Genomic DNA, 15,467 nt, shown 5'->3' with positions numbered 1-15,467 from the left:
GGAGGCGAGGGTGGAGCAGATGGTTCAGCAGAGGTTAGAGGCCGAGCAGTAGAGGATGGAGGAAGAAAATCGGATGAGGATGGACCAGCTGTTCCAATACATGCAGAATTTTGCTTCGAGCATGGGTCAATCTTTGCCACCACCACCGATGCTATTCCCTTCACGTCAGCCACACACAACTACTCCTGTGAGTCACTTGACACATTAGATTGAATACTTTAACTTAGACAAGTTCCTTAGTTAGCTCAAATGATATCAATATTGTCTCACACATGTCTTCTCCTATGTGCAGAATCAATCGGCGGCTTTGAATACTCAACCACAAGACCCGGATCAGTCGCAGTGGTTCCAAGGGCCTCCTCCTCAGTGACTTGTGGATTATTTGTGCATTACTTGTTTAAACTAGAACTTGTGGATTACTTTCTCGAATAAACTAGAACTTATTTGTGTGCCTGTGATGCTTAATATATGCCTGTGATGTAATATACATGCCTGTGATTTTTGTTGGAGAAGGGTCCTTTATACGTAACAAAACAGTAAAAACAGGAGGGTTTTGGACAGTTTGCCGAGTGTAACACTCGGCAAAGAGGTCCTTTTGCCGAGTGTTTTGGCTTTAACACTCGGCAAAGAGGCCAGTTTCTATTTTTCTAGCAATTTTTTGCCGAGTGTGCAATGTTCGTCGAGTGTGAAAGTTAAAACACTCGGAAAATAAGTAGATGTTTGCCGAGTGTATTGGCTTTAACACTCGGCAAATACGTAGATGTTTGCCGAGTGTCGGAGGCTTGGCACTCGGGAAAGTTGAAGATGTTTGGCGAGTGTCTTCCGTCTGACACTCGGCAAACTCTCCATTACCGTGGACGTCGTTAACCCCCTTTTCGCCGAGGGTTTAACTTCACCGAGTGTTTTTTGACACTCGGCAAACCCTTTGTCGAGTGTCCGATATTTGACACTCGGCAAACATCTGTTTGCCGGTGGAAAATTCGCTGAGTGCTAGTCGCCGAGTGTTACACTCGGCAAAGTCTTTGTCGAGTGTATTTGGAGCTTCGCCGAGTGCCTGGGGCACTCGGCAAAGTCACTGTTTCCCATGGTGATGGGTTTGTTAATGGGACAAATAAGCTAGACCCAGTGGGTTTGTGGGCATGGGTCTACGGGTATAGTACCTAAACCCGTAAACCCATAGGTTTTTTTAACCTAGTTCATCATAGAATAGTAGCTCACATCATCTCAATACCCAAAAATTTTCAACTAGATCGTTTCTGTGGCGTGCATCTCTATCGTGCATTAACGCTTGATCTTGCACGTCACACTGTATTCGAGAGGCTGAGATCTTGACTATATATATATATATATATATATATATATATATATATATAACTACTACTTGGCTACAAAATAACTTATTCTGTAGCCACTTTGAGTTACGATAATTACTATGTTAATTTACGAGATTATAGTAATTTTTTACTAAGTGGTTTACTATAACGTTACGGTAAATATCCCCATGTGTTATAGTAATCTAACTATCGTAAATATGTATTGACATTATCATAAATTAGTATATAAAATTATCGTAAATAGAGGTGGCTACAAAATAACTTATTTTGTAGCTATATATATATATATATATATATATATATATATATATATATATATATATATATATATATATATATATATATATATGAACTATGGTGGCGCCAGCCAGAACGTCACAGCGCATCCATCCGAAGCTGCGAGACCTGCCCAAAGCTCCGCGGAGAAGCGGCATCCTGAAGCCAGCTTCATGCACATCTCATCGGCACATGGTGCCCCGAGGGGCACCACGCGTCGAGCACGCTCCAACCGGACGACGGCAACGCAGCACAAGGGTGGGAACCCTCCCCAGCGCGCAGCCATCACGTCGGAAATCACAATGCCCGCCCAACTCAAGGCGCCAAGCGCCCTGGGCCCAACTGGGCAGGCAAAGACCAGCTACACTACGGCGACAGCGACCTGGATAACCAGGGTGCGGGACGCTCGACGAAGCCCAAGCCTAGATGCCTACGGACCATAGGCGTTCGCAAAAAGGATCTGGCAAACATCATTCCCGGCGCGCTTCCACGCGCCACCGAACATTGTCAAGTATTACGGGGACACCAACCCCGCCGTGTGGCTGGAGGACTTCTGTCTCGCCTGTCGAGCAGGCAGGGCGGACGACGACCTCTTCATCATACAATACCTGCCGCTCTACCTCATAGAAAGTGCCCGAGCATGGCTCGAGCATCTCCCCGCGAACAGCATCCATTCATGGACAGACTTTAAGCGCATCTTCGTGGGAAACTTTCAAGGCACGTACGTGCGCCCTAGGAATTCCTGAGATCTCAAGTCCTACAAGCAGAAGGCGGGGAAACTCTACTTGAGTACATCCGCCGCTTTTCCAAGCAGTGCAACGAGCTTCCCGACATCGTGGATGCGGACATGATCGGAGCGTTCGTCTCTGGCACGACCAACGAAGCACTCATCCATGAGCTCAGGCGCTGCAAACGACGAATGATGTGGGAGTTGCTCGACTTCATGACAAGTCACGCCTCCGGTGAGGAGGCCGTCCATGCAATCTTCTGGAAGCACAAAGTCAAGGCGCAAGCCAAACTCACAGATGAGGCTAAGGACCACAATCGGTGAATAAAAGGCAAGAAGGACAGTTGGAGGCGCCGCGACAGCGATTTCGTCGCAGCCGTCGATAGGGTCCATAAGCAGAAGACTAGCAAGCCTAGCCATGTCAGCTTCAACAAGATAGTCAAGATGACATGTCACAATCATAGCTACCCAGTCAAGCACACACTCAAAGAGTGCAACCTCATCAAGCGCTACTTCAGTGGTGACTACAAGATGACCAGCACGGGCGCACCGTCCAGACCTGCTAACAACGAAGAGAAGGGGGATGTGTATGCCGACCCGAGAGGGTGCCTCATGATCTTCGACGGACCGATGGCGTATGAGTCCCGGCGCCGGCAGAAGCTCATAGCTAGGGAGGTCAAGAGGTCGCCCTGAGCGAAGCCGTCCTGACTTTCCTAAAATGGTCGGAAACCACGATCACCTTTGATAGAAAGGATCACCCCGACCACATTCCACAACAGGGACACTTCCCCTCATCATCAACCCGATTATCGTCAAGACCCGCCTGCCTCGAGTCCTCATGGAAGGTGGGAGTGGCCTCAACCTTCTCTACGTCGAGACCTATGATGCCATGGTGCTCTCACGGTCAGCTATACGACCGTCTAGTGCTCCGTTCCATGGAGTCATACCTGGGCTCCAAGCCATCCCCTCGGTTAGGTCAACTTACCCGTAACGTTCAGGGGTCAAGCGAACTTCTGCACGAAGATGCTCACCTTTGAGATAGCGGACTTTCCTGGTGCCTACCACGCCATCCTGGGCCAGCCATGCTACGCCAAGTTCATGGCCATCCCCAACTACACCTATCTAAAGCATAAGATGCCCGGCCCTCGCAGGGTCATCACCATAGGGGGCGACCTTCAGCAGGCCCACCTCTGCGAGCGGGAGAATTACGACATCACGACCACTGTATGCCAGCCCCTAGGGGCTTAGCCCAAATACAGCTTCCCTATGTGGTAGGGGAGCATGTGAAGGTCGCACTCTATGACCTTGACCACGGCACGCGGCGAGGCAGGCGATGACCCGGCTCAACGATGGCACGATTGGCAAGCGTGAGAGGGATCGCAACATAGTGAGCTCCATGACTCGTCGAGCCCTGAGCTCCAGGCCTCGCCGCGTTGGACACCGTGAGTGATGAAGGCCACGACCTGTGGCGTGGACACTTGGTATTGGCATCAAGGCTGCTCCCAGCCCACTAAAAATTTTGTACATGATCATCAATAAGTCCTTTCCGTACCCAGAGATTGTGACATGCCCTAACAAGTGTGCGTCAAGGCGACACTCTAACGATGTGTGTGCCCCCAAGGGACCTATGTCGATCGGCATGTGCCCGGTGACATGGCTCACTCACGGGGGCTAAACCACGGCATACTATGCATCGACGCTCACTGGAAAAATCATCACGACCTATAGAAAAGAGAATGGCACCAGGCGCGCAGACGCCGAACCGCTCCTATGACAATAAGGCCATGAAAATAGAGCCGCACCAAGCCAGACTACATGAGTCGATCCCCTGGCAAGGCCATGACCACGACGTTCAAATGCACAAGATCAATGGCCAACGCGTGAAAGAAAAAGTAACACGGGACACAAGCTAAAGGATTGCATTCATCGAAGGACCCTAGGTACAACCTAAGGCCCCTAACCACCACCATAGAGGATATCCTCCACGTTTATAGTGGCCACAATGATGGCAATAGCAGCAGCAAAGCCGCTAACCAGCTCTGCTCGCTCCGCCTGGCTAGCATGATCCGAAAACCCGGGCACCACCTGACAGAAGTCCTGGCTGGTGCGAAGCTACAAGATGGCGAGAGCAACGCCGGCCCCCTGTCGGATTTCAGCCACCACCACGTGTTCACGGTCCTCCATTAGAAGAACCTCCTAGAGGTGGGCCTCCTCCGTCTCATGACAGGAAACCGCTAGCTGCTCCTCCAACACTAGCAACAAGAAGGCGGGAAGGTCAGGGATGACGAACAATGAATAGAACAACAAGATGTAGAAGCATCCTTACCCATGATGTGGGCATGGGTGTTACGACTGCCGCCAACGCGGTAGAGGTCTCCCTCTTTGAGGCCTCAAGGGCCACCCGGATGGCCTCAAGACAGCGCTCCAGCCAGCTCACCTCATGGGTGGTGTCGGAGAAGCACTAGCGAGCCTCGTCTTCCACGCGAACGAGCTCACAGAACTCGCACCAATCATCCGAGGAAGACAACGATGAGCTCGACCCCCCAGTGGGTGGGGTCATGGCGTGAGCAGCGTCGATAGCCCCCACGGGTGCAACATGGGAGGTAGCCCTGCATGCCACAAAGGATCAACACTGGTTAGACCCTCGAACTCAAGAATCATCCAAATGCACTTACCCTTGATCACGTAGGCAAGGACAGATAGGTGGCGGTGCCTTGCTGGCACCAGACGGCTCTCCCAGCGGCCGCTTGCCATGACTCATCCTCACCGGCAAGGAAGGAACTCTAGATGAGCAAGAGCGATGATAGGGAAGTGGAGGAGCAGGCGACTCAAGACGAATGCATCCTCATAGTTCTATTCCAAGTGTATTTGTAACCACTAAGGGCACTCAAAGTGCACGCGTGCACAATTACATTTACTAACCGCTTGGAAAACCCAACAGAGCAGGTGAAGCGATCAGAAGGGAGGCGGAATGATGGTCGCCCAAGCGATGGTGCGAATCTAGTAAGCTATGCACACCACCACTTTCCCTCTATAGTTTCAATTTATGCGTCCACATTTCATAGCGCACGACCATTCGCGAGCGGTCGCCATCATGCCACGATGTGATCGGGGAGGCCAACCGCCCCCCCCCCAGGGATCGTGCGCTGAGCGGCCCACCGCAATCGTGACCCCACGTCGTACTTAGGAAACTCACTCTTGGACTGACCCTTAGAAGGGCTCAAGGCCACAAAAGGGATAGGGCCAGGGAGGAGATGGGCCCCCACGGCTCTAATCGGTGGTGCAGAGCCACATGACCATCTCTCCTTGTGTTTGAGTCATCTGCTTTGAAGTCTCCTGGGTTGACCCCCTTAGGGGGAGGCATCTTGCCCTCTGGCCGCTACGGAGGCGGTTGGGGACCAACAGGATTGACGGCTAATGTTTTATGGGATGTCTCACCTGAGGCACAGCCAAACTCCACGTCGATTGGGGAGGATATTGGGTCCCACTCGAATTACCCATAGACCCCGATGAGGCGCACTGCTCCGACCACGTGGTTACGGTGGACATGCCTCTCCCCGCGTGGGGCAAAAACAAACCCACCTTCAACAAGGCAACACGACCTCTTAGGGTCAGCAAGGATGTTAGGGAAAGATGAAGTAGGGTCCCCATGACCCCAAAGGAAGCTAGGGCCAAGCCATAGCTAACTCGTCCCTACGTCCTAGGTCTTAAACCTAAGGCCTGCTCTAGAGACCCAAAAACCATCAGGGGTTCACAACTTCTCTGGGAGAGATCAATGGAGCAAAAGGCCAGGGAGACATGCAATGCAGAACCCAAAACGTGATCATGGCTCGGTCACATGGAAAAATCAAAAGGGTCCAAGACCTATGAGTCGATTCACGACTGCAAAAAGCCTCACGACTATGTAGAAAGAGGTCGGGGGAACAATCCCCCAAAACACTGGGACAAAATAGCCTCTCCAAATGAGCCAGGGTCAAAAGGGATGACCCTAAACCCATGGCTTGAGGGCTCATGGTGTAGGCTGTTGAGGCGTCAGAGGGGAATTCCTCTAGCCAGAACAAAAGCAGCCGTCGCCGCTAAAAGTCAATGAAAGGTGTCACCATGATGGTGATGCCAATTGACAACCTAGGGCCAAGTGCCACTAGGGACAACGCCATGCCTCTGAGGAGCAATGCATAGGAGTGCCACCGCAACTCCTCTGGCTTTAGAGGAAGGGGCGACCGGTAGCAGCAGTACAGCTGCATCGCCATCCTACCCCATCTAACGGGGGTGGAGTGACGGGGAAGCACTGTTTCATCCTCCTCCCATCCCACCGATAGTCCGAGCATAGGCCTCTAAGGGGAGCTGGGAGCGACACTGGTGTTGCCCATTTCGAGCACATGAGCCACCTAGGCTCGGAGCAAGAAATGGCAACAAGATGGAACACCGATGTCATGTATAACCCGACATGGTGGCCATACTGCCCCTCGCCCTCTGACTCACAAAATCCCTTCTAGCATTGACTGTTAGAACTGGCAATAATAGCCTCTGGCCACCACAAATGGTCTCCAGCAGGATGCATGCCCAAGAACCACACGGTTCCCTTCAAAGACCTTTCTTGCTCCCCCGTCGAAGCTCAGCCCCTCGAAGGGGCCAAAGGAATCTCGGTGCCAGAGGCAGCCTGGATGGAGGAAGGCCCTCACTTATAAGCCCAAGGGCAGATTGAATAGACTAGGACTCCATGGCCATGTGGCGAGCAATAGGAGGCATAAAAGATAGGGAAAATCGAGATCTTCCTAAAGGCAGGGCTGGTACAGCATTGACGAGACCACTCAGTCCTGCCTAGAACACAAGCCCCGATGCACAGCCCATAGACACGATAGTTGAGTACCACATCATCAGGACGCCCTGACAAAACAAAACATGATGGCTACTTGCCGCATTGAATGCACTAACCAGCAAGGAGCCAAGCAATGGAGCCCAAATAAGCCACGACCGTGAGTTCGCGCTGTGACATACGCGCATACCAGTGCTTTCATGATCATTTCATGATCGCAAAAATGCTTGGGGGCTACTGTCAGGGTTATAACCCCGGGGTGTCTCAAGGCATCAATTAGATGACGGGTCGTATAGCTCACAATGCAACAATAGACAAAGGCCCAAATGATCGAGGCCTAGCAAAAGCCAAATAGGTCAGGCCAAGCACTAAGGTTGGGGTTATACATGACCCCTTCCACCTTGCTTGGTCTCACCATGATCGCAAGGCGCACGACCTCTGAAAGAGACATAAAGAGGTCACGCCATGCCAAGCGAGCCTACCCTGATAGGGGCATGTATGCCGCTCTAACCATGTAAGGACCAAGGCAACAGTAGTCACCTCAGCCCAATCACACGCCACCCCTGTGCCATGCTACATGGACAAGACAACACCGCCTCAAGGCAATAATGACGGGTACGATGACCACCAACCGGATATGGCCCAACCAGGTAAGTATACGGTCCTACCCACTATGGAATGGGAGCCACGACAAGGGTCTTAGCGCAGAGGCCGACCATGTCGGTTAAAAGCCCCGACCCCAACGATCGCGGTCATGGCCCTCGGCCCCAAGAAACGACCAGACGAATGACGACTCGGGGTGGCTACCTGCTACGGGTACGGCACCTCGGGGAACCTAGAAGCGGCAACGAAGACCATGACAGACATCGTGTTGCACAAGATGGCTAACGAACCACCGATGTGCCTACAGTGACCGCCACGGTCGGCACAGTAGCACCACGTCTCGCTTTGCCGCAACATAGCCACAAGACCATGATGATGGCCTCGTCCGGACAGACACCAGAAGATGGTGTAGCTTGCAAGCTAGGTTAGTTAGAACCTCCCTCAGGCTCATGACCCTTTGGTCTGGGGAACCTCCTCTTTGTATCAAGCCCTAGCCCCAAACTCTATATAAGTGTAGCCAGGGCACCCACCTCAAGAGATCTTCTCATTCTTCATCCTCTACCATTCCATCCATAACAGTAGGGATCCTGGAGCTTCCCTTCAGGCTGCCCCTCCTCTAGCATAGGTTATACCACCTCTTTCACCATTCTTGCACCCCTCATTGTAAGAACTTCATAGCATTCAAGCGAGGAATACACACTCGATCTTCTTTGAGACTGGACATAGAGCTCTAGCCTGAACCAATATAAATCCTCGTGTCTATTGGATGCTACCATCGTTTTCTAGAGCAGCGCAGCAATCGTATAAATTTACTAGTCCAGTTTATGAAACACCGACAAACCCAGACTAATGTAGACCCTTTAGTCCCGGTTGATACTAACTCTTCAATTTTGCATAGATTTGAAATATCTTCAATTTAGTTGTCCAAATAATTGATGTCAAAATAGAGGTTAAAATCAAAGAGTACTATAAATCTAGAGGCAAATTCACCAGGGAAAACTAGTCCCTTTTTTTGCTAAACTGACACATTTAACTTCTCTAAAAAGAATAGGGAGAAACTCTACCTTCATTTTAAAAAAGCAGGAGCAAAATTACAAAGTTAAATAAAAAGTGCAAAACCATGATTAGACTTTAAAACAATGGTAAAAACACAAGAGGCCTTATATATATGTTTAGATCTGTTAGAGATGGGAGTTATCCCCCATGGTCCCAACATTCAAATCTATATACTCTTATAAAGCTAAACCCCACTAAATGTTTTCTCTCTTCATGCAAGGTGTCCATATCATTCCCTACTAAGTGTCCCACTAACTTGCAAGCCTTTCATGCAAGCTATCCATGTCATCCCTTATTAATTACAAAAAAATGTCCACATCATATCTATTATGTGCAATAATTTTAATCTTTAATCTATTAACATAAAGTCATCTACATATACTATTTGTTCAATCACCTATTTTATTGGTTTTTCTTCTATTAGCTTACCAATTTTTTTTCCAGATCCAATACAATAAAATAACATGCAAGTCGAAGCCATATATATACACACGATATACCATATAGTAATGCTATATATAAATGAGGTTTATTTCTAAGAAAATCCCACGACAACGCGTGGGGCATGCTTCCAGTAAGCAATATGCGAGATACTATCTCTTATGGATTTTCTTTGTGACCACGGGGGTGTCTTTGTATCCTAACATTCTAATATACCGCAAATCTCATCTCAGATGGTTTTTAATTCAAACTATTAGATATAATACAATCTTAGATGGTTCCAAAGAATACTTGTGAGATGAAACGTCAAATATAAATGTTTTTTTTGCAGTATTGTATATCTCACCATTTACACTCATTTTCCCTCCTCTTTGTATATATTTATTCAACAATCATCATATATATTTCTTAAGTGGACAAAATTTAGGGCTTGTTTGACATAGCTCTAGATCCAAGGCTAGGTTAGAGATTGTAAATTAACTACATTAAATATTTATGTCTAGTCTAAAGTATGATCAAAATGATTCACCAAAACTAAAAGCTTATTACTCCCTTAGTACTGAAATATAAGAGATGCACAAGCATTTAAAAATTATCCCAAATTATAAGGGATTCTAGGTGAAGTAATACAGTTTAAATAATAAAAAATTTATATGCATACCTACCATTAATGTTTGATAATCACAACAACCTGTTTGTTTGAGCTTTCTGAGAGCTTTTAGACCTTAGCTTCTGGACCTTAGAAAAGCCAAAAAAAAAAAAACTCCCGAAAGCCAAAAGCCACAAGCTCACTATTGTGAGCTTCTGAGCTTTTGGTTTATGAGAATTGGTTGGATTTTGGAAAGTCCAAAAGCTAGTAGTTTAAAAGTAACCAAAAGATCAAACAAACAGAACTGGACTAGTAGAGATTTACATGTTATTTGCTTTACCCTATAATAATATTATAGAATTCTTATGATACCTTGTATTTTTGGAGGAAGTGAGTAACTAGTAATATTCATTTTGGTTACTCTATGTATTCATTTTATAACCGGAGTGTAAATGTTTAAATCTATAAGGCTATAATTGCATCAGAGCAAGCATACATAGAGTGAGTTTGTGCACTAAAAACGTTATTTGTTTGAATTATGATACATTTTAAATGTATTTGTTTATTTCTTGGTTTCATAATCTCGAACCTTCATGAGGAAACTAACAAAATTTGATAATAATTACACTTATTAAAAGAAAGTAAGTTTGAAGAATAGCATAATATAAATAAAAGAAGAAAATTCAAGCAGTCGACAATTAAAATTAAAGTAGACTCTGTCATGAACCTTGCTGAGAAAAAAGACATATACATGAATGCATATGCTAGATATTTTTTAAATAATGGCATATGCTAGATATTTTCCACTAAAGCTAAAATATGTCTCTTCCACAACTTAAATTAGAGATATGCAGAGTGTGCCCAATAATTGAGAGTGCCCATATGTCTCTCCAACCAATATGCATGGCTGAGAGAGCTTATATAGTGTCTCCAACCAACAGTTCATACAATCTCCTTGTCCCTTCTCTTTTTGCACAAGGTTGTTGGTGCATCATCGTTTGACTAAGCCACTATTAAGAATTCATTGAGAAAAGGTGATTAGACAGCCAACTACATATTGATTCTTCCACTTTTCCTTATAAATTTGCCAGTAGTGACTAGTATTCAGGACAGCTCCACAAGTTTATTATTGTCAACAAATGTTGCTTTATAGATAGGTCACTCCAGCGTGCTGTCGCAGTTACTTTTGTGTGATCCAAACCTGATATGGATTTTCCTTTTTTTTAAATGTTTTCTCCCCAAAGGATCTTATCCTCATCAATTATTCTGGATATGAACGACAATGCATTGATAAGAACTGTGACACGATAAGGATTTGTTTGAAATTTCATCGTCTCTCTGCCCATAAAACATGTGGAAACTATTGCGCTGTTACGTGCATAGCTATGTCGCCAGAGACAATCAACATATTCCCAATAAAAATACACAGTTTTTATATATTTTGCCAGAGTGAAAAACACCAGCACAATATTATATATAAAATAAAACAACATAAATTATGAAAACAAGTTAGTATAGTGGCTTTACGAAATACTAATCGCTGAGGGGTTTTATGTCACCATATGACCATAGATAAATGGATAATGCTTGGCCACGGGTGTCCGCCCCATCCAAACATCGCGCCTCACTCCGCCTCCCTGCTCCCACCTGCGACTCGCGCCCCGCCAGCAATGCTTGCTCCATCCCATCACCCTCCCCGCCCGTTGAGTGGCCCGCCTGCGTGGATTCGATGCCACCATCGCGCCTCCCGCCGGAATAGGCATCCCGCCTAGACTAGCGCCACAGCCGCGCGCCCATCCGCCTGCTACGGCCACTACCGCGGCCCTGCCACCGATGAGCTTCGCACTAGAGACCTCCGCAGCACTCCATGGCATCGAGCTCCACACCGGCATTGAGCTCCGCATTGACAAGCCTTTTGCAACTGTATGTTTCATGTGTTTCATCTGTATGTTTCATGTGTTTCATCTAGATGTTGCAAAAGTAGATCTGATGTTACATATATTGCAATGGCTACACACATATGTTGCAAGTATATGTTCCACATGTTTTAGCTATTTTAGACGTGTGTTGCAAATATATGTTCCAAATGTTTCAGTTGTTTCAAATGCATGTTGCAAGTGTTTCATCTGGATGTTGCAATGACTATACAGGTATGTTCCAAGAGTATACTGCATATGTTGCAACGGTAGGACAGATGTTGCAGAGGAGATGAGACGTTAGGACGGGGGAAGAAGTGCGGTGGAGACACAACGTGGCGGAGGATGGGGCATGGCGGGGTATGGCACCACAGCAGGGTAGCAGCTGTTGGCGGTCATTAACGCCTAAAAATAATCGCCAACTAACGCATAAAATCCAACCATATAAACACCAAACTTAGTATTAGGGTTTATAACTAATAAATTCCATGAGTTTTGATGATTGTTCAAATTGCAGGACGATGTATCGGGAAAGACATGGAAAAGTACTCAAAGTGCACAATCAGGCAAAGCGTAAAGCAGAAACGCACAAAGAAATAAGAGAAAGCCCAATCAATCATCAAATCTGGGCCAACCACTAGCGTGGACGCGGCCCAGGCCCAACCAGGAACCGACCACGCGAAGGTGGTGACAAGGCGAGCCAAGCCTGGTGCGGCCGCACCAGGGTTGCGGGCGCACCGCCCCCGGCTCCACTCAACCCCACCTTGCATAGGCGGTACAATCAATGCGCCTAGGGGTCAGTTCGGGAGGTTTCCATGTTTATCTCCACCGAAACCGACCTGAAGCTAGTATAAAAGGAGGGGGAGAGCTCCCTCTCAAGACACCTACATTTGAGCTCCATTCTTCATCCAAAGTTGTAGTAGTGTCCCTCTAGGTGCATCACACCAAGTTGTAATAGAAAAATAAGGAGAGGAGAGGAGAGGAATAGAGCTAAGGAGGAGCCAGGTTTGTCGGGTCCTCCTCAACTTTGTACCTCTACAGAGCCGACTCGACTTGAGTAATATCTAGGTTTACTTTTGGTATTTCCAAGGTTTCTATTTGACTAAGTTTAGTTCTTACTTTGCTTCACTTACGGGAACTCCGCTCGACTAAGTACTCTAGTCTAAGAATTCAGGCTAGAGTAGTAATCATTAGCATAGACGTGGTGTCTAGACTAGTGTTTACCTGAGTTTGTGCCCAATCCCACAGATAGTTGTGGTAGCCCTAGTGGTGACAGCTCTAACCAGGCCTTTGTAATCCACCACGTTCGAATTGGTGTTTCCGTAGAGCTTTTTGGCAGCATTCCCCCCCCCCCCAACCACGTTTTCTCACCCCCCCCCCTCAAGGGTCAGAAAGGTACTGCTGCTCCGAAGTAAGTTAGTTTAGTAAGCCTGAACCTTTGTTAGTTATCTTGGGAAAACCTTAGAAAACCCCTCTCTGCCTCCAAAAACACTTCGTCCTTTGGCGACCTTGATCTTTTCTAGTACACTTCATGTTCCCCGTGGAAATCGATACCTAGGAATACTCCGAGTGAAAGCTACAGCGGTATCCGTGGACTTACGGATTATCTATTTGCCTTAACAAATACCAACAAGCTTTCTGGCGCCGTTGCCGAGGAACGATAACTATTCTAGAATCAAACGAGTTTCATCCATGTATCCTTTATTTTCTTTTTACCATCATATGCACCTCACCACCACCACCATCCCTACCACATGGATTCCACTCCTATCTTTAAATACTCCGCTCCAAAGGGTGAATAATTGGAGCTGGCACAATCATCACATCCTATTCTTACAAATGGATATGAGTTTCGCCCTGCTTTCATAACCATGGTTCGGGAGCAATCCTTCTCTAGGCGAGATGACAAAAATCCTTACACCCACCTTCGGGAATTTGAGCACTTGTGTTCTTGCCTAATTTTTTCTGGCATGGCGCAAGAGGCCATTAAATAGAAATTGTTTTCATTCTCCCTTTTGGGAAGAGCAAAATAATGGTATGCTCATAACGTAGGAAGTGTTCATGGAAATTGGGATGAACTTTGAGATAAATTTTGTCTTGCTTTCTTCCCTCTTTCTCAAATTGCCGCCCTTCGAATAGAAATTCTTACCTTTCAATAGAAAGAGAAGGAGACTCTAGGAGCAACCTGGGCTAGGTTCACAAACCTTATCAATGCCAGTCCAAACCTTTCTTTGCCTGACCATGTCCTCCTACATAACTTCCATCTTGGTCTTAGCGAAGAAGCTGCTCTCCAACTTGACCTATCTTCAGGAGGCTTGTTCACGCATAACTCCATTAGTGAGGGGAAAGCCATTCTTGAGAAAATCCTTGAAAATTCCCCTTACACCGAAATATATGATGAGTTTCCTGAAGTAGTTCAGTCAGGCCCTGACCAACAAGAGGAGGCACTCACAACCGAATCTGAAACCCCTTCAAATCCCTCTCATGATCCGGTTGCCATAGAGCCCCCATTAAGGGAACACACCACACTCTAGGGGATGACGAACCTCATCCCTCTTTGTTTCCCTTTGAATTCGAGGATGACCTTTTCCTTGATGCTGATCTTGGAAATACCTTAGAGCCTCCTAATTCAACATCATCTTATGCCTCGAATTCCTATACGAGACATCAGAATGGAATGGCAAGCGAACTCATAGAGGGGGAAATCACTTCATGTAAAAGCCATTTCTATACTCTCCCCCTCTATACCCGCATTCAATGTTTCATCCAAATCCATTCTTGATCCTAGGGGTGAGCTTATGTCAATCTCCGTAACAACCATGACATATCTAAATCTTGTGGAAAATTTGAATTGTCATGAGAAAGAAAATGCTTCCCCTAAAACGGAAGATTTTATCAATGAACATGGAAGTTATTTCCTAACCACCCCATCAAATCCATGCTTATATAAGAAATCTCCAAAATCAAACTGTAACTCTACCATCGCGTGCAAAATCTACAACCCCTTCTTACTCTCGATCCATAAAAACTTTGAAAGGGTTTTTCTAAATGCTTCTGTTTATCATAAATTTTGCAAATTTCATGGTGTCATGTGTTTTACAGATAGGTCCACAAAGGTTGGTGTTGGAGGGAAAACAACATCACCAACATAAGATGCAATTCAAAAAGGCTTCCTAAGGATGAGCTTTTGTCCTAAAACAAGCACTTCTGGGAGATAACCCATCCTTTTGTCATTTCCTTTAATAAAATTGCTCTTTTTAAAAAATCCTTTTACTTCTATAAAATAATATTAATAAAAATAATAACATGACTTTTGAAAATGAGCTTAAGGACATATTTGTGAAATCACTCCTTTAGGTATTTTTGTCACTAACCTTTCAGGTTTGAGCAAAAAGAACAAGGGGTTGAAACGCAAGGTAAATCCAGCCAAACATCATTCAATAATGAAGCACATTCAACGGAGAGTGCTACCATCCAAATTTGATTTTGCATATTGCAAAATTCAAGTGTGGGGGTAAACTTCTCTAAAAACATCTCATGACATGCTTCACTCGTTGATTTTGTCTTGGTTGTCTCTAGTTTGTTTCACCTTTATGCCTTGCTCACTATGCTAAAGTCACTCAAAAAAATATTATATAATGATAATAAAAAATATGATTATTTGTTTCTTTTTAGTTACTAGAACTTTTCAATAATAAGAAAATAAAAA

At 46.1% G+C, this 15,467-nt stretch overlaps 1 protein-coding gene across 1 annotated transcript; it reads left to right on the top strand.

Moving 5' to 3' along the window:
* Window positions 1–3,175: 3,175 nt before the first annotated feature.
* LOC136470072 (uncharacterized) lies at window positions 3,176–3,585 on the top strand. Its single transcript, XM_066468038.1, has 2 exons — window positions 3,176–3,240; window positions 3,336–3,585. Exons 1-2 carry the CDS (start codon window positions 3,176–3,178, stop codon window positions 3,583–3,585), a joined length of 315 nt encoding a protein of 104 aa, XP_066324135.1.
* The last annotated feature ends 11,882 nt before the right edge of the window (window positions 3,586–15,467 follow it).

This window comes from Miscanthus floridulus, chromosome 8 (genome assembly GCF_019320115.1).
Source record: "Miscanthus floridulus cultivar M001 chromosome 8, ASM1932011v1, whole genome shotgun sequence".
Taxonomy (NCBI): Eukaryota; Viridiplantae; Streptophyta; class Magnoliopsida; order Poales; family Poaceae; genus Miscanthus; species Miscanthus floridulus.
This window is presented reverse-complemented; position numbering and strand designations above follow the sequence as displayed.

Coding starts and splice junctions, on each gene's coding strand:
- LOC136470072 (XM_066468038.1), top strand. CDS start 3,176: ATGGAAGGTGGGAGTGGCCTCAACCTTCTCTACGTCGAGACCTATGAT. Junction 3,241..3,335: donor GATGCCATGGTGCTCTCACG/GTCAGCTATACG, acceptor CGTAACGTTCAG/GGGTCAAGCGAACTTCTGCA.